Genomic DNA, 22,087 nt, shown 5'->3' with positions numbered 1-22,087 from the left:
GTTCTCTCACTGTGTACACGTGGGAGATGTGTTCTCTCACCGTGTACACGTGGGAGATGTGTTCTCTCACCGTGTACACGTGGGAGATGTGTTCTCTCACCGTGTACACGTGGGAAATGTGTTCTCATGCTGTGTACACGTGGGAGATGTGTTCTCTCGCTGTGTACACGTGGGAAATGTGTTCTCTCACTGTGTACACGTGGGAGATGTGTTCTCTCACCGTGTACACGTGGGAGATGTGTTCTCTCACCGTGTACACGTGGGAGATGTGTTCTCTCACCGTGTACACGTGGGAAATGTGTTCTCATGCTGTGTACACGTGGGAGATGTGTTCTCTCGCTGTGTACACGTGGGAGATGTGTTCTCTCGCTGTGTACACGTGGGAGATGTGTTCTCTCACCGTGTACACGTGGGAGATGTGTTCTCATGCTGTGTACACGTGGGAGATGTGTTCTCATGCTGTGTACACGTGGGAAATGTGTTCTCATGCTGTGTACACGTGGGAGATGTGTTCTCTCACCGTGTACACGTGGGAGATGTGTTCTCTCGCTGTGTACACGTGGGAGGAGTTATTTGTTGTTGTTAAAGATTTGCTACCTGGAACAAAGTTCCAAGTAGCACGGGCTATGGTGAGCCCGTGGAGGAGTCAACACACATCAATCAACACTGCGTCAATCGCCACCGTGATGGAACCGCCAAGCGACTCCTTCGCCAAATTAAAACCTCGCCAAATAAATAACAATAACAACCAATTAACTCAAACAACTCAACTAGAGTAAACAATGATGTCATTATAGCCACGCGGGACTCCTAACTGCTGCACTTAACACCAACATATCTTTCATATCATTATGACAGAGTCCCTAATGAGTTAATAATTACCAATTAGCGGATCAGACACTCTAATCACTTTGCAGTCAATTATTCGGCCTGATTACTACATGATTGTTCCAGTAGCTGCAATTGCAACAGCTGCATGGTGATTGCACGTTCGTGAAAGCTAAATCATATACTGATGAGTGCATGAAGGCTCTTAATTTCAGGCTTCAGTCTGTGTTTGGTAATTTGAGATTTAGAGGAAAAGTATTTGTGTGATGTAGGAATTATTGTGATGGTGGTGTATATCTCTCTCTCTCTCTTTCTCTCTGTCTCTCTCTCTCTCTCTCTCTCTCTCTCTCTCTCTCTCTCTCTCTCTCTCTCTCTCTCTCTCTCTCTCTCTCTCTCTCTCTCTCTCTCTCTCTCTCTCTCTCTCTCTCTCTCTCTCTCTCTCCCTCTCTCTCTCTCTCAGGCGCCTAAATGACAGAGTCAAGTTTCCTGTGCTGTGAATCCATTTGTATTGAGCGTCAGATTATCGAAGTATTGAGCTGCGTGTCCGGCATAATCTGTTCAAGGGTTTTCTTTAACCACGAGTGAATGAATCTAGGCACCAAACCTAACTAATCCTAATTAGTTAAGATTAATCCTAATCTAAACTAATCCTACCTTATCTAAACTTATCCTAGCCTAACCTAACTTATCCTATTCTGAGCATTAACAAACCTAACCTATCGTATCTTGTCATATCCTAATCTCATCTAACTTAACACACACACACACACACACACACACACACACACACACACACACACACACACACACACACACACACACACACAAACACACACACACACACACGCACACACGCACACACCAACATGGGTTCTGGACAGGGAAATCATGCCTAACAAACCTTTTGGAATTCTATGACATCATAACAAGGATAAGGCAGGACAGAGAAGGCTGGGCAGACTGCATATTTCTAGACTGCCAGGAGGCCATTGATACAGTACTGCACATGAGACTGCTATACAAACTTGAGAGGCAGACAGGAGAAAGCGTAATGGCCCTAGCATAGGTGAAGAACTACCTAACAGGAAGGAGCCAAAGAGTTACGGTAAGGGGCGAGAAGTCGGACTGGCGAACAGTAACAAGTGGAGTACCACAAGGATCGGTGCTGGGACCAATTCTATTTCTTGTATATGTTAACGACATGTTTACAGGCGTAGAATCCTACATGTCGATGTTTGCGGATGACGCAAAGTTAATGAGAAGAGTTGTGACAGATGAGGATTTTAGGATCCTCCAAGAGGACTTGAACAGGTTCCAGAGATGGTCAGGGAAATGGCTACTGGATTTCAACACAAGCAAATGTAAAGTTATGGAAATGGTATTAGGTGATTGGAGACTAAAGGGACAGTACACAATGAAGGGAAACTGCCTACCTGTGACGATTCGAAAAAGAGATCTGGGAGTGGACGTAACACCTAATCTATCTCCTGAGGCACATAAAAATAGGATAACGACAGCAGCGTACTCTACACTGGCAAAAGTTAGAACTTCATTCAGAAACCTAAGTAAGGAGGCATTTAGGGCGCTTTACACTGCCTACGTGAGACCAGTCTTAGAGTATGCCGCCTCATCATGGAATCCCTTCCTGAAGAAACACATAAGGAAACTGGAAAAGATTCAGAAGTTTGCGACGAGGCTTATCCCAGAGTTACGAGGGATGGGTTATGAAGAGCGCCTGAAGGACTGAACCTTACGACACCCGAAAAAAAGAAGGGATAGGGGGAATATGATAGGAACGTATAAAATACTCAGGGGAATTGATAGAGTGGAAATAGACGAAATGTTCACACGGAATAGTAACAGAACGAGGGGACATGGGTAGAAGCTGGAAACTCAGATGAGTCACAGAGATGTTAGGAAGTTTTCTTTTAGCGTGAGAGTAGTGGAAAAATGGAATGCACTTATTAAGGAGCAGGTTGTGGAAGCAAAATCTATTCATAATTTTAAAACTAGATATGATAAGGAAATAGGACCAGTCATTGCTGTAAACATCCGATGGCTAGAAAGGCGGGATCCAAGAGTCAAAGATCGATCTTGTAGGCACAAATAGGTGTGCACTAATAGGTGAATACACACACACACACACACAACCAACCAAAACTGCTCCACAGCCACATCAAGAGGAAAACAACAGTGAAGGAACAAATGATGAAACTGAGAAAAGGGGAGTTCAGATACACAGAATGATAAGAAGGTGTGTGATGAATTCAACAAGATATTCCAGGTCTTCACAATAGAGCAAGGAGAAGCCCCTGTACTAAGAGAAGAGGCAGTAAACCAAGCAACTTTGGAGGAATTTCAGCTCACCAATGATGAGGTCAAAAGGAATCTGTTGGAGCTGAATGTGACAAAGGCAAAGGTTGGGCCTGACAGAATCTCACTGTGGATACTAAAAGAAGGTGCAGAAACACTAAATGTTCCACTCTCGATGGTGTATAACAGGTCACTGGAAAAAGGAGACCTACTGGAAAGCTGGAAGATAGCTAATGTAATCCCAATAGCTGTATATAAAAAAGATGACAGACAAGAGGTACTGAACTACAGGCCAGTTCCCCAACATGTATACCATGCTAGGTGGTTGTGAAGATCGTGAGGAAAACACCCGTAAAACATTTGGCGACAAGGAGCTTTATAGCACACTACCAGCATGGGTTCAGGGATGGTAAATCCTCTCAATGTTTGCTGATGATGCATAATTTATGAGAAAAATTAAGACAGAGGAAGAACTAGACTACAGGACGACCTTCTTGAGATGATTTCGGGGCTTAGCGTCCCCGCGGCCCGGTCCTCGACCAGGCCTCCTATTTGTTACTCACCCCTGGAAGCAGCCCGTAGCAGCTGTCTAACCCCCAGGTACCTATTTACTGCTAAGTGAACAGGAGCCTTAGGGTGAAAGAAACTCTGCCAATTTGTTTCCACCTCCACCGCGGATCGAACCCGGAACCTCAGGACTATGAATCCGAAGCGCTATCCACTCAGCTGTCGGCGCCTTATCACCTGAATAAACTGGAGGAATAGTCTAGGTAAGGGCTACTAAAGTTTAACTCTGGTAAGTGTAAAGTAGTGAAACTAGATAAAGGGCACAGGAGGCCAAACATAAAGTACCATCTAGGAGGTGAAATCCTTCCAGAGTCAAGTAGAGAGAAAGATCTCGGGGTTGACATCACACCTAACCTGTCTCTAGAAGCCCACATCAACTGGACATCATCAGTGGCGTATGCTAGATTGGCCAGCATAAGAACTGCCTTTAGAAACTTCTGTAAGGAATCGTTCAGCACCTTGTATACCACATATGTCAGACTAATCCTGGAGTATGCAGCTCCAGCCTGGAGTCCGCCTAGTTAAACACAAGACAATATTAGAGAAGATTCAGAGGCATGCCACCAGACTAGTTCCAGAGCTGAAAGATATGAATTATGAGGAAATAGCTACGGGAATTAAACCTCACGTCCCTGAAAGACAGATGAGTTAGGGAAGACATGATCACCTTCAAAATTCTCAGAGAAATTGACAAGGTGGACAAAGACAGACTAATTAACAAGGATGGAACACAAACAAGGAAACACAGGTGGAAGCTTAGTACCCATATGAGCCACAGACATCAGAACGAATTTGTTTAGTGTCATGGTAGTTAACAGATGGAATGCATTAGGCAGTGATATGGTGTAGGCTGACTCCATACACAGTTTCAAATGTAGATATGATAGAGCCCAGTAGGCTCAGGAATCTGTACACCTGTTGATTGACGGTTGAGAGGCGGAACCAAAGAGCCAGCGCTCAACCCCCGCAAGCACAATTAGGTGAGTAGAATTAGGTGAGTACACACACAACAATCATTTGACTATGTATACAAATTGATCTATTAGCCACCAAAAGAGTAGTATCATTTGGCCATAAGGTACAACACACACACACACACACACACACACACACACACACACACACACACACACACACACACACACACACACACACACGGGATAGTAGTAGCAGTAATATACAACCCTCCACCAAATGACAGGAGACCCAGTCAAGAGTATGAAAACAACAACAAGGCAGTTAACACTATAATTGAGAGGGCAGCCTCTGCTGCCTGTAGAAATAGATCCCACCTGCTCATCATGGGCGACTTCAATCACGGAAAGATTGACTGGGAGAACAAGGAACCACATGGAGGCGAGGATACGTGGAGAGCCAAACTATTGGAGGTGGTGACAAGCAACTTTTTAACCCAGCATGTCGGAGAACCCACAAGGATGAGAGGCAATGACGAACCAGCGAGACTCGACCTAGTCTTCACTCTGAACGACTCCGACATAAGAGAAATCGGTTTTGAGGACCCAGTAGGAATGAGCGACCACAGTGTACTGGTGTTTGAATACTTGATTGAAGAAGGGTTATTGAACTCGAGGAGGGATACCGAAACCAAAAGGTTAGCATACCGAAAGGGAAACTATGAGGGGATAAGAAAATTCCTAACAGATATAGCATGGGAAACAGAGCTCAGGGGAAAGACGGCCCAAGATATGATGGATTACATCACGCAGAAGTGCAAGGACGCAGCAAACAAGTTTGTCCCAGTCCAAAAGGAAAACAGAGAAATGAAGATGAGAAACCCATGGTTTAATCAAAGATGTAGGCTAGCTAAGCAGCAAAGTAAAAGGGCATGGAGAAACTATAGGAATAACAGGACACTGGAGAGCAGAGAAAGATACCAGAATGCCAGGAATGAATATGTTAGGATGAGAAGAGAGGCAGAAAGACAATACGAAAATGACATCGCAAGCAAGGCAAAGACTCAGCCTAAATTGTTGCATAGCCACATTAGGAGAAAAACAACAGTAAAGGAACAGGTTATGAGATTAAGGATAGGGGCGGAAGGATTCACTACAAATGACAAGGAAGTGTGTGAGGAATTGAATAAGAAATTCCAGGAGGTCTTCACCTTAGAACAAGGAGAAATTCCAGAGGTAAGTGAGGGAATAGCTAACCAGGAACCACTGGAAGAGTTTGAGATTACCAGTGGGGAAGTAAGGAAGTGTTTACTAGAGTTGGACGTGACGAAGGCTATAGGCCCAGATGGAATCTCCCCTTGGGTTCTAAAGGAAGGAGCAAGAGAACTGAGCCTACCACTCTCCATAGTGTATAACAAATCACTGGCAACAGGGGAACTGCCAGATATTTGGAAAGCAGCTAACGTAGTCCCGATATACAAGAAAGGGGATAGACAGGAGGCACTGAACTACAGGCCAGTGTCCCTAACCTGCATACCATGCAAGCTGATGGAGAAGATTGTGCGAAAAAAACTAGTGGAGCATCTGGAGCGAAGGAACTTTGTAACACAGCATCAACATGGGTTCAGGGATGGCAGGTCCTGCCTCACAGGGTTACTTGAATTCTACGACCAGGCAACAAAAATAAGGCAAGAAAGAGAAGGGTGGGCAGACTGCATATTTTTGGATTGTTAGAAAGCCTTTGATACAATGCCACACAAGAGGCTAGTGCGAAAGTTGGAGATGCAGGCTGGAGTGAGAGGGAAGGTACTCCGGTGGATAGAGGAATACCTAAGCAACAGGAGACAACGAGTCTGTGTGAGGGGTGAGGTCTCAGATTGGCGAGACGTCACAAGTGGAGTCCCGCAGGGGTCAGTCCTTGGATCTATACTGTTTCTGGTATATGTAAATGATCTCCCAGAGGGTATAGATTCGTTCCTCTCAATGTTTGCCGACGATGCAAAAATTATGAGGAGGATTGAAACAGAGGATGATAGTAGGAGGCTACAAGATGACCTGGATAGACTGAGTGAATGGTCCAACAAATGGCTGTTGAAGTTCAACCCGAGTAAATGCAAAGTAATGAAACTAGGCAGTGGAAACAGGAGGCCAGGCACAGGATACAGAATAGGAGATGAAGTACTTAATGAAACAGACAGAGAGAAAGATCTAGGAGTTGATATCACACCAAACCTGTCTCCTGAAGCCCACATAAAGAGAATAACGTCTGCGGCATATGCGAGGCTGGCTAACATCAGAACGGCGTTCAGGAACCTGTGTAAGGAATCATTCAGAATCTTGTACACCACATATGTAAGACCAATCCTGGAGTATGCGGCCCCAGCATGGAGCCCGTACCTTGTCAAGCACAAGACGAAGCTGGAAAAAGTCCAAAGGTATGCTACTAGACTAGTCCCAGAACTAAGAGGCATGAGTTATGAGGAAAGGCTACGGGAAATGCACCTCACGACACTGGAAGACAGAAGAGTAAGTTGGGACATGATCACAACCTACAAAATCCTCAGGGGAATCGACCGGGTAAACAAGGATGAACTATTCAACACTGGTGGGACGCGAACAAGGGGACACAGGTGGAAGCTGAGTACCCAAATGAGCCACAGAGACGTTAGAAAGAACTTTTTCAGTGTCAGAGTAGTTAGTAAATGGAATGCATTAGGAAGTGATGTGGTGGAGGCTGACTCCATACACAGTTTCAAATGTAGATATGATAGAGCCCAATAGGCTCAGGAATCTGTACACCAGTTGATTGACGGTTGAGAGGCGGGACCAAAGAGCCAGAGCTCAACCCCCGCAAGCACAATTAGGTGAGTACAATTAGGTGAGTACGGGGGGGGGCCTCGTAGCCTGGTGGATAGCGCGCAGGATTCGTAATTCTGTGGCGCGGGTTCGATTCCCGCACGTGGCAGAAACAAATGGGCAAAGTTTCTTTCACCCTGAATGCCCCTGTTACCTAGCAGTAAATAGGTACCTGGGAGTTAGTCAGCTGTCACGGGCTGCTTCCTGGGGGGTGTGTGTGTGTGTGGTGTGGAAAAAAAAAAAAAAAAAAAAAAAAAAAAAAGTAGTTAGTAAAACAGTTGATTGACAGTTGAGAGGCGGGCCGAAAGAGCAAAGCTCAACCCCCGTAAAAACACAACTAGTAAACACACACACACGCGTGCATCAGACCATTTAATCAAAACAGACATTCCAGGTTTCCAAGGCATTTTTTTTTTTTTACACAGGTGGTTACAGGAGTAGACGACCTCTGACTCCTGTTACCAGGCTGAGAGCTGTCCCTTCCCATAGCTAATGTTAATCCTTATCCCTACTAAGTTTACCTGGAACACATCCCGCAAATTGATTTACATCCAGGTATACCCAATTACTGCTGGATGAACAGAGGCAAACAGTTAGGGATTGGCGCCCAGTCCCTCCCCTTCTGGCCGGGACTCGAACCCTGACTAAATCCCCTTCGAAGGAGCATTGTAGTGTGAATGGTAATGAAGCCCAACAACCCTTAATTTAAGACATTTAGACTAAGCCATTGTCTGCTACCCCCAGAGCCTGGGTTAGCCTCCCTTCTTCATGATGTAAGAGAGTCTCTGCTTCCTCAGGGGCGGCGTGAGTCTACATGTGGCTCAGGAGGGACCGAGAGCTAGCGCCCGACTGTCTCTCACCAGTATGACGCCTCAAGACGCCGGTAACTACACGTGTCAACCTGAGGGCCTCAGTCCGGCCCTCGTGTCCGTCTTCGTCCTGCAGGGTGAGTGGCTGTCTCTGTCTCTGTCTATCTGTGTCTCTATCTGTCTCTATCTGGCTCTGTCTCTATCTGTCTGTGTCTCTATCTGGCTCTGTCTCTATCTGTCTGTGTCTCTATCTGGCTCTGTCTCTATCTGTCTGTGTCTCTATCTGGCTCTTCTGTCTCTATCTGGATCTGTCTCTGTCTATCTGTGTCTCTATCTGTCTCTTCTGTCTCTATCTGGCTCTGGTTCTATCTATCTGTGTCTTTATCTGTGTCTTTATCTGTCTCTTCTGTCTCTATCTGGCTCTGTCTCTATCTATCTGTGTCTCTATTTGTCTCTTCTGTCTCTATCTGGCTCTGGTTCTATCTATCTGTGTCTCTATCTGTCTCTTCTGTCTCTATCTGGCTCTGTCTCTATCTATCTGTGTTTCTATCTGTCTCTCCTGTCTCTATCTGTCTCTCCTGTCTCTATCTGTCTCTCCTGTCTCTATCTATCTGTGTCTCTATCTGTCTCTTCTGTCTCTCTCTGCCTCTGTCTCTATCTCCGTCTCTACCTTTCTCTGTCTCTATCTCTGTGTCTGTCTATACCTGACTCAATTTCTGACATCATCCAGAGTGAAGTTCCTGTCTGTTCTGTATGTCTGTCTCCACCTCTCTCTATCAATCACTGCCTCGATCTATCACTGTCTTGCTCTATCACTGTCTCAATCTATCACTGCTTCGCTCTATCAGTTCCTCAATGAGTATCTATTTAAATTTTATATATTTAAGTAGTAGGCCGAGAAGTGCATTCTGGCTACTAGGTACGACATATATATATATATATGTCGTACCTAGTAGCCAGAACGCACTTCTCAGCCTACTATGCAAGGCCCGATTTGCCTAATAAGCCAAGTTTTCATGAATTAATTGTTTTTCGACTACCTAACCTACCTAACCTAACCTAACCTAACTTTTTCGGCTACCTAACCAAACCTAACCTATAAAGATAGGTTAGGTTAGGTTAGGTAGGGTTTGTTAGGTTCGGTTATATATCTACGTTAATTTTAACTTCAATAAAAAAAAATTGACCTCATACATAATGAAATGGGTAGCTTTATCATTTCATAAGAAAAAAATTAGAAAAAATATATTAATTCAGGAAAACTTGGCTTATTAGGCAAATCGGGCCTTGAATAGTAGGCCAAAAAGTGAGTTCTGGCTACTAGGTACGACATATATATATATATATATATATATATATATATATATATATATATATATATATATATATATATATATATATATATATATGTATGTATATATATATATATATATATATATATATATATATATATATATATATATATATATATATATATATATATATGTCGTACCTAATAGCCAGAACGCACTTCTCAGCCTACTATTCAAGGCCCGATTTGCCTAATAAGCCAAGTTTTCATGAATTAATGTTTTTTCGTCTACCTAACCTACCTAACCTAACCTAACCTAGCTTTTTTTGGCTACCTAACCTAACCTTACCTATAAATATAGGTTAGGTTAGGTTAGGTAGGGTTGGTTAGGTTCGGTCATATATCTACGTTAATTTTAACTCCAATAAAAAAAAATTGACCTCATACATAATGAAATGGGTAGCTTTATCATTTCAAAAGAAAAAAATTAGAGAAAATATATTAATTCAGGAAAACTTGGCTTATTAGGCAAATCGGGACTTGCATAGTAGGCCAAAAAGTGCGTTCTGGCTACTAGGTACGACATATATATATATATATATATATATGTCGTACCTAGTAGCCAGATCGCACTTCTCAGCCTACTATGCAAGGCCCGATTTGCCTAATAAGCCAAGTTTCCATGAATTAATTGTTTTTCGACTACCTAACCTACCTAACCTAACCTAACCTAACTTTTTCTGCCACATAACCCAACCTAATCTATAAAGATAGGTTAGGTTAGGTTAGGTAGGGTTGGTTAGGTTCGGTCATATATCTACTTTAATTTTAACTCAATAAAAAAAAATTGACCTCATACACAATGAAATGGGTAGCTTTTTCATTTCATAAGAAAAAAATTAGAGAAAATATATTAATTCAGGAAAACTTGGCTTATTAGGCAAATCGGGCCTTGCATAGTAGGGTGAGAAGTGCGTTCTGGCTACTAGGTACGACATATATATATATATATAGATATATTTGTCTATATGTCTCATGTATGTTAGTTAGTGTGCCTGAATGTCTTTCATTGTTTCATTTATGCTTCTTCCTTCTCTCTCTCTCTCTCTCTCTCTCTCTCTCTCTCTCTCTCTCTCTCTCTCTCTCTCTCTCTCTCTCTCTCTCTCTCTCTCTCTCTCTCTCTCTCTCTCTTTCTCTCTCATATTACGAACGTGAGTCTGAGTCATGATTTTATAATGAGGAAAATAGGAATGAAAACGCGTTATTAAATACCTACATATCTTTTTTTTTTTTTTTTTTTTTTAAAGGCTTTCAAAATGCCATGATAAAACTTTTGAAAGAATTTAAAGTTGAGTTGAAGGTACAAATGACTTCCACATCAGATCACACACTCCAAATTTGAGTTACGTTTTACAGATAATTATTGCGATAAAAGAACTTTGTTTGACACTGTAAAAAGTTACATTTATTTGATTAAACACTCTTTAAAGCTGTTGAAGATGGACCAATAGACAATTCAGTTATACTTCGAATAATTCATATATGAGTGGCTATCTCTCTTATATTTTAAGAAGCTATAATCTAAGGGTATGTTAGATAATTCACGTTGTTCTGAAGTCCTATATGAACGATTGTTAACATGGGACTCGCGATTGTTACCCAGATCTGTTACCTTTTTACAATCTTAAAACAATAATTCAGTAGACACAGGCGAACTCTTCCTTAACTGTTAGGTCTATTGAGTCGAATGACCTTATGTCTAAATCAGTTACGGGTGTATTTGCCAACCCGTTCTCGCACTTGCTTATAGTCAATATCTTGCTTATGAATAAGTGTATATGTGACATACTAATTTATTGTGAATATTTGAGTTTATCATGAAAAGCTGAATAGAAAACCACAACCTAACCTAACCTTCTTAGTATGTTAAGATATTGCAATTAGTACTGAACCTATACCTATATTAATATTACAGTTTTATAAAAATAATAAAACAAAACTAAAATATTGAAATAAATTGTAAAGTAACTCAGGATTTTGTCAAATTTTGTATAAAATATTTATTGTTTAATAAAACTGAGAGTAAAAGTTAGTGCCTTGAAAAAAATATGACTTGGAATATGTCACATATGTACTTATTCATAAGTGAAATAGTGACTATAAGCAGTAAGTCATATATGTGCTGTCTTATGCGAGAGCGGGTTGCAACGCTTAATGATCAAATGAGGTCACAGGTCTTAAAGCCCAGAGACGTAGGATTCACTCCGTCAAGGATATATATACTGAGAGATGTACCCAGTTTCTTGGTGTATATACACTGAGAGGTGTATACCCAGCATCTTGGTGTATATACACTGAGAGGTATACCCCAGCTTCTTGGTGTATATACACTGAGAGGTGTACCCTGCTTCTTGGTGTATATACACTGAGAGGTGTACCCAGTTTCTTGGTGTATATACACTGAGAGGTGTACCCAGCATCTTGGTGTATATACACTGAGAGGTGTATCCTGCTTCTTGGTGTATATACACTGAGAGGTGTACCCAGCATCTTGGTGTATATACACTGAGAGGTGAACCCAGCATTTTGGTGTATATACACTGAGAGGTGTACCCAGCATCTTGGTGTATATACACTGAGAGGTGTACCCTGCTTCTTGGTGTATATACACTGAGAGGTGTACCCAGCTTCTTGGTGTATATACACTGAGAGGTGTACCCAGCTTCTTGGTGTATATACACTGAGAGGTGTACCCAGCATCTTGGTGTATATACACTGAGAGGTGTATACCCAGCATCTTGGTGTATATACACTGAGAGGTGTATACCCAGCATCTTGGTGTATATACACTGAGAGGTGTACCCAGCTTCTTGGTGTATATACACTGAGAGGTGTACCCAGCTTCTTCGTGTATATACACTGAGAGGTGTATACCCAGCTTCTTAGTGTATATACACTGAGAGGTATACCCAGCATCTTGGTGTATATTCACTGAGAGGTATACCCAGCATCTTGGTTTATATACACTATGAGGTATACCCAGCTTGCTTGGTGTATATATACACTGAGAGGTGTACCCAGCATCTTGGTGTATATACACTGAGAGGTGTATACCCAGCATCTTGGGGTATATACACTGAAAGGTGTACCCAGCATCTTGGTGTATATACACTGAGAGGTGTATACCCAGCTTCTTGGTGTATATACACTGAGAGGTGTACCCAGCTTCTTGGTGTATACCCAGCTTCTTTGTGTATATACACTGAGAGGTATACCCAGCATCTTGGTGTATATACACTGAGAGGTGTATACCCAGCTTCTTGGTGTATATACACTGAGAGGTGTACCCAGCATCTTGGTGTATATACACAGAGAGGTGTACCCAGCATCTTGGTGTATATACACTGAGAGGTGTACCCAGCATCTTGGTGTATATACACTGAGAGGTGTATACCCAGCTTCTTGGTGTATATACACTGAGAGGTATACCCAGCATCTTGGTGTATATACACTGAGAGGTGTATACCCAGCTTCTTGGTGTATATACACTGAGAGGTATACCCAGCATCTTGGTGTATATACACTGAGAGGTATACCCAGCATCTTGGTGTATATACACTGAGAGGTGTATACCCAGCTTCTTGGTGTATACCCAGCTTCTTGGTGTATACCCAGCTTCTTGGTGTATACCCAGCTCCTTTGTGTATATACACTGAGAGGTATACCCAGCTTCTTGGTGTATATACACTGAGAGGTGTACCCAACTTCTCAGCTATTAAGGTAGCCTTAATAACCCGTCCAGAGACGAATAGGCCTTACACCCCAACACCATCCCCCCCCCCCCCTCCCTCCAAAAAAAAAATCCTAGGGGGTTCAGTTGATTTCTTTAAGTGCTGTAATGATGATAATTAGTAGGGCCACCTTCGGAGATTTCAATAGTTGAAACAAGCGGTTCACGTGGAGTAGTTAAGCAGCTTGTCTGCCTCTCTCTGTCATTCTCTCTCCCCTCTTTCAATCTCTCTCTCTTCCTCTCCCTCCCTCTCTCTCTCTCTCTCTCTCTCTCTCTCTCTCTCTCTCTCTCTCTCTCTCTCTCTCTCTCTCTCTCTCTCTCTCTCTCTCTCTCTCTCTCTCTCTCTCTCTCCCTCTCTCTCTCCCTTCCTCTCTCTCTCTCTCTCTCTCTCTCTCTCTCATGTCAGCCAGTGGACCCCAGATGCATGAGAGCGTATAAACCCACCATTTACCTATATAGGGAAGGAGAGTGCTCTCATTAAGATCCCTCAGTGCACAGGTGTCTCTTGGGCTCAATAGCTGAGCCTTGGCTCACACCTGGGCAGGTAACAGTGCCACAGGTATCAGTGCCACAGGTAATCCAGGTTATGGCACTCTGTGTTCTCTGTGTTGGGAGGGGGGGGGAGGGAGGGACGAGCGGTTTCGAAACCCAATTTATGTAATATTGGCGGTGTTGATTTGTGTGGATTTCATGATCCATGTGGAAAACCTGGAGGATTTGTGTGGATTTCATAACCAAATAACAATAGCTGGTGGATTTACAGACCTCTGGTGTGGTATAAATGGATCACAACTCGTCCTGAATATGAACTTGTGGATGAACTGTATGAGAAATACCTACGAATATGTGTATGAATTGTGTGGATATACCTCGAATTATTCGTATGAATTGTATGGATATACCTACAAATAGGCGTATGAATTTAAGGAAATCAGGCTGAATTAATTAAACTAAGACGTAGTATACCAGTTACGGGGAGTGAGTTCCATCTGCGTCTGGGTACAAGTGACAGGATGAACAACCCAGCAGATTTTCTCTGCTATTGCGAGGTGTTGTACATGCTGCTGCTGCTATTGATTTGTGGAACCAATTACCGCGTAACGTGGTGGAGGTGGGGGTCCCTCGATTGTTTCAAACGTAGGATGGACATGTATATGAGTGGGATTGGGTGGTTATAAATAGGAGCTGCCTCGTATGGGCTAATAGGCCTTTTGCCGTTACCTTTGTTCTTATGTTCTTATGTTCTTATGTTCTTCGCCTGTATGTTCACTCCCAGGATGATTTACGCTTCCTAATAAACTCGCCTGTCAGGTTAGCTTATAAAGGTCGATAATTGAGAATGGTCCAGGACGGACCGAAACGTCGTCGTCCCTTCAACTTCTAGTGTGTGGTCTGGTCAACATACTTCAGCCACGTTATTGTGACTCATCGCCTGCCTAAGGTTGATAATTGATTAGAGGTTTGAAGGTGGACCAATGCCTTAAAAATTTTTAAATGATTTTCTGATTTCTGCTTTTGTTGTTAAGATAAAAAAGAAACCACAGCCGGCCAAAGAGGAGGTCGATGCCAGCTCTGGGGTTGGGTCGCCTTGCCAGGAATTTTCAAGCCAGTTAGCTCCGTGGGTTGTAAATCAGTTCTGTGTGGCTTGCTTGGCTAAGAGCGCAGTGGATCATGCCTCCCTCTTAGTCTCTCCCTTAATCCCTCTTTCTCTCTCCCTCTTTATCCCTCTCTCCCTCTCTCTATCTTCATCCCTCTCTCCCTCCTTCCCTCTTGTTATGACTACGCAGCTTGAGCTCGGCTCCTGCTCCCGTCACAGTTAATCATAATCTCATTAGCCTCTCACACGTCAATAATATCTAGGGTTTATCAAGTCAAAACAACTGTGGTTAAAATGGGCACACACCAGTTTACTCTGTGATAGCACCTCAAAATAATAAATATAGTACACAGTTAAATGAACAAATCCACAAGGGCCGTGACGAGGATTCGAACCTGCGTCCGGGTGCATCCCAGACACTGCCTTAATCAACTGAGCTACGACAGTGTCTGGGATGGTGTCGATTAAGGCAGTGTCTGGGATGCACCCGGACGCAGGTTCGAATCCTCGTCACGGCCCTTGTGGATTTGTTCATTTGATGCATCACGTTAGTGTGATCTCTGTGTGTGTAGTACACAGTTAATCACCTATTGATTACTATTTGGCTGATGACCACATTGGAAAACAGGAAAATGGCTCAGCAATCATTAACATGTATACCAAACACGACTGGCAAGATATCTTAACCACCATACACTTCTAAACTAAGATATGAACACTCCTAAACACTATTAAACACAAGTGTGTGTCATATTTCAGACGCTGGGACAACATCCCCATTACTTATGTTTCTCATTAACTAAACAATAGTTAATGTATGACGATACACAGTTGGTAACAGTGATCCCCCATACACCACTGATCCTGTCCAGGACCCGTCTAATACGTGATCACAGGTACAGCTCTGCTACACTGATACTCTCATACAATAAAATACAGTACTGCAATACATTAGCATAATTGAAACACAAGTAATACAATAGATATAACAGTACGTATGCACTGGACGTAATGTGGTAATTTATTGCAATTACTCAGTTATGTTATTCATCACACCTCATAGCAATATCAGAGGTGATGAATGTGTTATTATGACTATTTTAACATGATGAGAAATGAGGTATATGCTTGGTTCGTAACACCTCTCTCCCTCTCTCTCTCTCTCTTTCTCTCCTTCCCCCTCTCCCTTCATCTCTCTCTCTCTCCCTCCTTCTCCTCTCTCCCTCCTCTCTTTCTAACCTCCTCCCTCAATGTCAAACTCCTTCTCCATTCCCCTCCCTCTCTGTCTCCCTCATTCCCCTCCCAATCCCCCCCCCTACCTTCTTCCCTCCCTTCCTGTTTCCCTCCCACCTCCCTCTCCCTTTCCCCTATCCTCCCTCAAAACCCATCCACCACCACCGCCGCTCCCTTGCTCTCCTCTCTCTCTCGCTCTCACACATTCATACACAGAACTTCAGGCCCCTGCACAGAGAGCCTCCCGCCGAACGCGACATACAACCTGTATGCGTTCTTGGATCAGATAACACACCAACTATGGAATATACAGATATACCATTTCATATAGATTTAACACGAATTGTGATATCACGACTTGCGATATCCAGATGTACCAACTGCGATGTGTATTTGTGTGTGTGTGTGTGTGTGTGTGTGTGTGTGTGTGTGTGTGTGTGTGTGTGTGTGTATGTGTGTGTGTGTGTGTGTGTGTGTGTGTGTGTGTGTGTGTGTGTGTGTGTGTGTGTGTGTGTGTGTGTGTGTGTGTGTGTGTGTATGTGTATGTGTGTGTGTGTGTGTGTGTGTGTGTGTGTGTGTGTGTGTGTGTGTGTGTGTGTGTGTGTGTGTATGTATGTATGTGTGTGTGTGTGTGTGTGTGTGTGTGTGTGTGTGTGTGTGTGTGTGTATGTATGTGTGTGTGTGTGTGTGTGTGTGTGTGTGTGTGTGTGTGTGTGTGTGTGTGTGTGTGTGTGTGTGTGTGTATTCTGACGCTGAAAAAGTTCAGTTTGTTTAGGTCATCTTGTAGCCTTATACTATCTTCTGTTTTAATCCTCCTCATAATTTTTGCATCATCAGCAAACATTAAGAGGAACGAGTCTATACCCTCTGGGAGATCATTTACATATATCAGAAACAGTATAGGTCCAAGGACTGATCCCTGCGGGACTCCACTGGTGAAGCCTCGCCACTCCGAGACCTCACCTCTCACCGTTACTCGCTGTCTTCTGTTGCTTAGGTACTCCCTTATCCAGTGGAGTTCCTTCCACTTAACTCCTGCCTGCATCTCCAGTTTGTGCTCTAGTCTCTTATGTGGTACTGTGTCACAGGCTTTCTGGCAATTAAAAAATATGCAGCCTGCCCACCTCTCTCTTTCTTGCCTGATTTTTGTTACCCGGTCATAGAATTCAATAAATCCCGTGAGGCAGAACTTGCCATCCCTGAACCCATGCTGATGCTGTGTTACAAAGTTCTTTCGCTCCAGATGTTCCACAAGCTTTTATCACACAATCTTTTCCATCAACTTGCATGGCATGCAAGTTAGGGCCACTGGCCTGTAGTACAGTACCTCCTGTCTATCCCCCTTCTTGTATATCGGGACTACATTAGCCGTCTTCCAAATTTTTGGCAGTTTACCTGCCAAAGTGTTTGTGTGCTTAGTATGCAATATTAAAAAGGTTTAGCTTGAAAGGGAAAGCGAAGAAGACGGTTTCGGCTAGAACCATACAAACTTCACGAGCTTAACTGTTGACACGTAGATAGGGTGTGAGGAGGTAGATTTGTGTAGGGGAAGCAGACATGCGCAAGGAAAGCAGACATACGTAAAGAGGCACACATGGGTAAAAGCCTACAGTATCAATCATAAACCTTATATACGCTCCAAAGGATACCTGATCAACCAGGCTGCGACTCATACGTCAGGCTGCGAGCAGCCGCGTCTAACACGCTGGTTGATCAGTCCAGCAACTAGGAGGCCTAGTCGACGACCGGGCCGCGACGACGCTAAGCCCCGAAAGCACCTCAAGGTAACCCTCAAGGTAACGCTATCTTAGGCTAAATTATGTACACACATATGTGCTTTTATACCAATAAAAGTTTAGGCTGTTCAGACGTACGACCAAGTCGCCAGAATTACATTTACTTAGAAAAAAAATAGGAACAGGAAGAAAAAGAAGTAGAAGAAAGAAGTAGAAGAAAGAAGTAGAAGAAAGAAGAGGAATAGATAATTATTTTAGAACCTTGTCCATAGCCAATGCTTAGCTCATTAGGGAAATGAGCTTCCCTAATGCTCATTGTAATCAATTACTGAAGTAGAACTGAGAAGCTTCCAGTTGATTGGTCTGAGTCAGACTTGACATGTGATGGACAGACTTGATGGTCAGTCCATCAACTCACGGCTCTATCGCATCAGTGGTGAGATTTTCTGAATTATTCGCCGGAGAATCAGTTTTTTTTTGTGTGTGTGTGTTGGAATTCAATTATTTGTTTTCCTGCTCTATATTTTATTTTAAAAGAGTATACAACTTTTCCAAGTTCAATCCTTCGCTGTGACACAATTCTGAGTCCAATCCTTCGCTGTGACAATGTTCCCAGTTCAATCCTTCACTTTGACACAGTTCTGGATCCAATCCTTCGCTGTGACACAATCCTGAGTTCAATCCTTCGCTGGGACACAATCCTGAGTCCAATCCTTCACACAGGACACACAGTTCCGTGTCCAGTCCATCACCTTGATAAATTAGCCATCTGTCCAATCCATCACCTTGACAAACAATCCACGTATCCAATCCATCACCTTGACAAACAATCCACAGACCCAATCCATCCCCCTTGACAAAACAATCCCGCCTGTCCAATCCTTCACCTTGACACACACACACAGTAAACCTATCCAATCATCCACCGTGACATGCAGCGGACGGGTCCAATCCCTCATCCTGTCAGAGCGAGCACGCCTGGTTCGCTGTAAACCTATACTGTTATGGGCAGGAGTAGAGAGGATTGCTAGAATTGTTAGTTTTTTTTTTTTGGCACCGAGAGAGTGCCATCAACCCGGCAAAATTGCATTGTTTCACGCAGCACAATCATCCCTCTCAACCATCAAGTATCTACGACAATTGTAATTGATACGAACACAATTGAGTGGTTGATAAAAAAGTTATCAATTAACATGATGACGCACCACAAAAGTTAACAAAAAAGTTGACTCTTGTAGTGTCTCATGTAACTTCTTAACTTTAATATATATATATATATATATATATATATATATATATATATATATATATATATATATATATATATATATATATATATAAGGGAAAACTCTTATAAGAGAGATTTTCTATAAAAGAAAAGTGGGTGGCAAACTCAGAAAATTTATCACCCTCTTATGGAGTTAATGTCGAGAGAGGGATTTTATCAGAGTTTAACTGACTCAAAACTGAACTGACCAGGATTCTTACTAAGATTTAAACTGGCTTAGACCACGGGCCAGATCTATTTTGGCTCAGACCACCGGTGGACCTAGAATGGCTATGGCTATGGCAGCATCTCAAACAGATGCTGCCATAGACTGGTTAAGATGCTAAGATGCTAAACAGATGCTACCATAGACTGTAGACTGGTTAAGACCACAAACAAGACTTACACAGATGCCAAGCTCAAGAAAGTGTATGTCACGTACGTCATACCAGCAGTAGATAATGCAGCGACGGTGTGAAGGCCTAGCCTGAAAAGAAAAAAGTTAGTGCCTTTCAATGAAGTTATAACATAATCGAGACATACAAGATCCTTCGGAGGTTTTACTGAACAAATGACTTGAGAATGTCAAACAGCAGAACAAGAAGGTCATAGATGGAAATTGGAGGAAAAACGAAACATTTATTCAGTGATTTTAGGGAACTGTGATTCACTAAAGAGTGAAACTCAGCCCACAGAAAATTTAGCTCGCCTATGCAAAATGAAAAGGCTAAAACACACGCACGCACGCACGCACGCACACACACACACACACACACACACACGCACACACACGCACACACACACACACACACACACACACACACACACACACACACACACACACACACACACACACACACACACACACACACACACATCAGAACACACAATAGAAAACCAAACACACGCCTGGATAAACACACACACAAAAAGCACAACTCTGCACCAGAAACAAAGTCGAATATACGTGCAACACAAGACCAGGTGTTGGGGAAGAGAGGGGGGGTGAGGGGGGAGTTGTGTTGTAGGCCAGAGGGGACACAAAGGGGGCGAGGGGAAAAAACAATAGCGACGCCTGCTCCCCTTTTCCCCTTCATGTAATACCATCTTGACCCCTCTGACGTACCCTTCAGAAACCCTTTTCCTGATCCTTTCCAAGTGCTATATAGTCGTAATGGCCTGGCGCTTTCCTCTGATAGTATTCCTCCCTCCCCAACCCCCCCAAACACACCAGAGGACCCCCTTCTCCCCCCACACCCCCCCTCCTCCCCTCACCCCTCCCTTTAACAACACCCACCCACCCCCACCATCTCTTTCTTTTTCCTTGACAAAGTCTTGGACAAGAGGGGAAAATAGCGAGTGATTCGCTGTCTTGATCAGAAGAAACGTTGAGAATGTTGAAGATATTTGCAAGGAATGTTTAGGTTCTTCATAAGGAGTGTTTGGAATGTTCTCAGGTTTCCAGTAGTGCAAGCACCCTCCAGGGCTTCCAGGCTGCCACTACTGCAAACACTGTAGTCGAGAGGGCTTCCAGGAGTTTAGTAATTTAAAAACCGGTTGTCGCGGCTTCCAGTAGTGCAAACGATGTAATTTCCCAGGCTTCCAGGCATCCAGTAGATTAAAAACTGTTTTTCCAGGGGCTTCCAGTAGCTTAAAAACTGTTTTCCAGGGGCTTCCAGTAGCTTAAAAACTGTTTTCCAGGGGCTTCCAGAAGTGAAAAGTGTATGTCTATGTCTTCCAGGCTTCCAGTAGTGCAAATATTGTATGTACACGGCTTCCAGGCTTCTAATTATTGTATTAACAGGGTCTTCAGGCTTCCAATTAGGAATATACAGCAAGCGACATCTATACTAGCTCCGTGTAGTGTGCCCCGCGTGGCCTGCGAATGTGCAAGGCTGAGAGTCCACAAATTGTTGATTGTTGTGGAGGTTAAATTGCTGGTTGCAGCTGTATCAACTCAGCAGTGGAGCAACACTATTTTGATTTATTTGACTCTCGATTTATTTGACGCTCGCTTGATTCGATTTATTTGGACCTCGGTATTCTTGATCCATTTGTCATCTTCCGGCACCCAAATATTGGTCATGGAGCCTTGTACGTCTCTCTCTCTCTCTCTCTCTCTCTCTCTCTCTCTCTCTCTCTCTCTCTCTCTCTCTCTCTCTCTCTCTCTCTCTCTCTCTCTCTCTCTCTCTCTCTCTCTCTCTCTCTCTCTCTCTCTCTCTCTCTCTCTCTCTCTCTCTCTCTCTCTCTCTCTCTCTCTCTCTCTCTCTCTCTCTCTCTCTCTCTCTCTCTCTCTCTCTCTCTCTCTCTCTCTCTCTCTCTCTCTCTGTGAGAGGGGTGAAGGGATGAGAGAGAGAGAGGGGGAGCTGAGGTGAGGGGTGAGAGTTGATAGGGAACGTAAGGAAGGTTTAAGATGTTCGTAAGGAGTGTTTGGAAGGTTCACAGTCTCCCCAGTAGTGCAGACTCTGTGTGTTCAGGGGGTTCCAGGCTTCCAGTAGTGCAAATATTTTATGTAGGGGGCTTCCAGGATTCTAAATATTGCATTATCAGTGATTTCAGACTTCAGTTTGTGTAAATACTGAATGCGGCATCAGCCAATAATTAATATATATATATATATATATATATATATATATATATATATATATATATATATATATATATATATATATATATATATATATATATATATTAGTATATTTTGGTAGCAGTCTTTCCTGTAGACATATATTATTAAATATGACCGAAAAAGTAACATTAATAATTCTAACACGAATTTTCTCAATCTTTCGTACATTACGCTTCACTGTTGGAGGTAAATCAAAAATCACTTCTCCAAAATTCATTTTTATTTCTAGTCTGACGCGACACGGGCGCGTTTCGTAA

The 22,087-nt window shown here is 43.0% G+C and overlaps 1 protein-coding gene across 1 annotated transcript in view; it reads left to right on the top strand.

Moving 5' to 3' along the window:
• LOC123755253 (immunoglobulin superfamily DCC subclass member 3) overlaps positions 1-22,087 on the top strand; it is a 132,737-nt gene that overhangs the window by 98,124 nt on the left and 12,526 nt on the right. The window contains 1 exon segment of the mRNA XM_069328178.1: positions 8,276-8,424. Coding sequence (XP_069184279.1) covers positions 8,276-8,424 — 149 coding nt within the window.

Source organism: Procambarus clarkii, chromosome 20 (genome assembly GCF_040958095.1).
Source record: "Procambarus clarkii isolate CNS0578487 chromosome 20, FALCON_Pclarkii_2.0, whole genome shotgun sequence".
NCBI lineage: Eukaryota > Metazoa > Arthropoda > Malacostraca > Decapoda > Cambaridae > Procambarus > Procambarus clarkii.
This window is presented reverse-complemented; position numbering and strand designations above follow the sequence as displayed.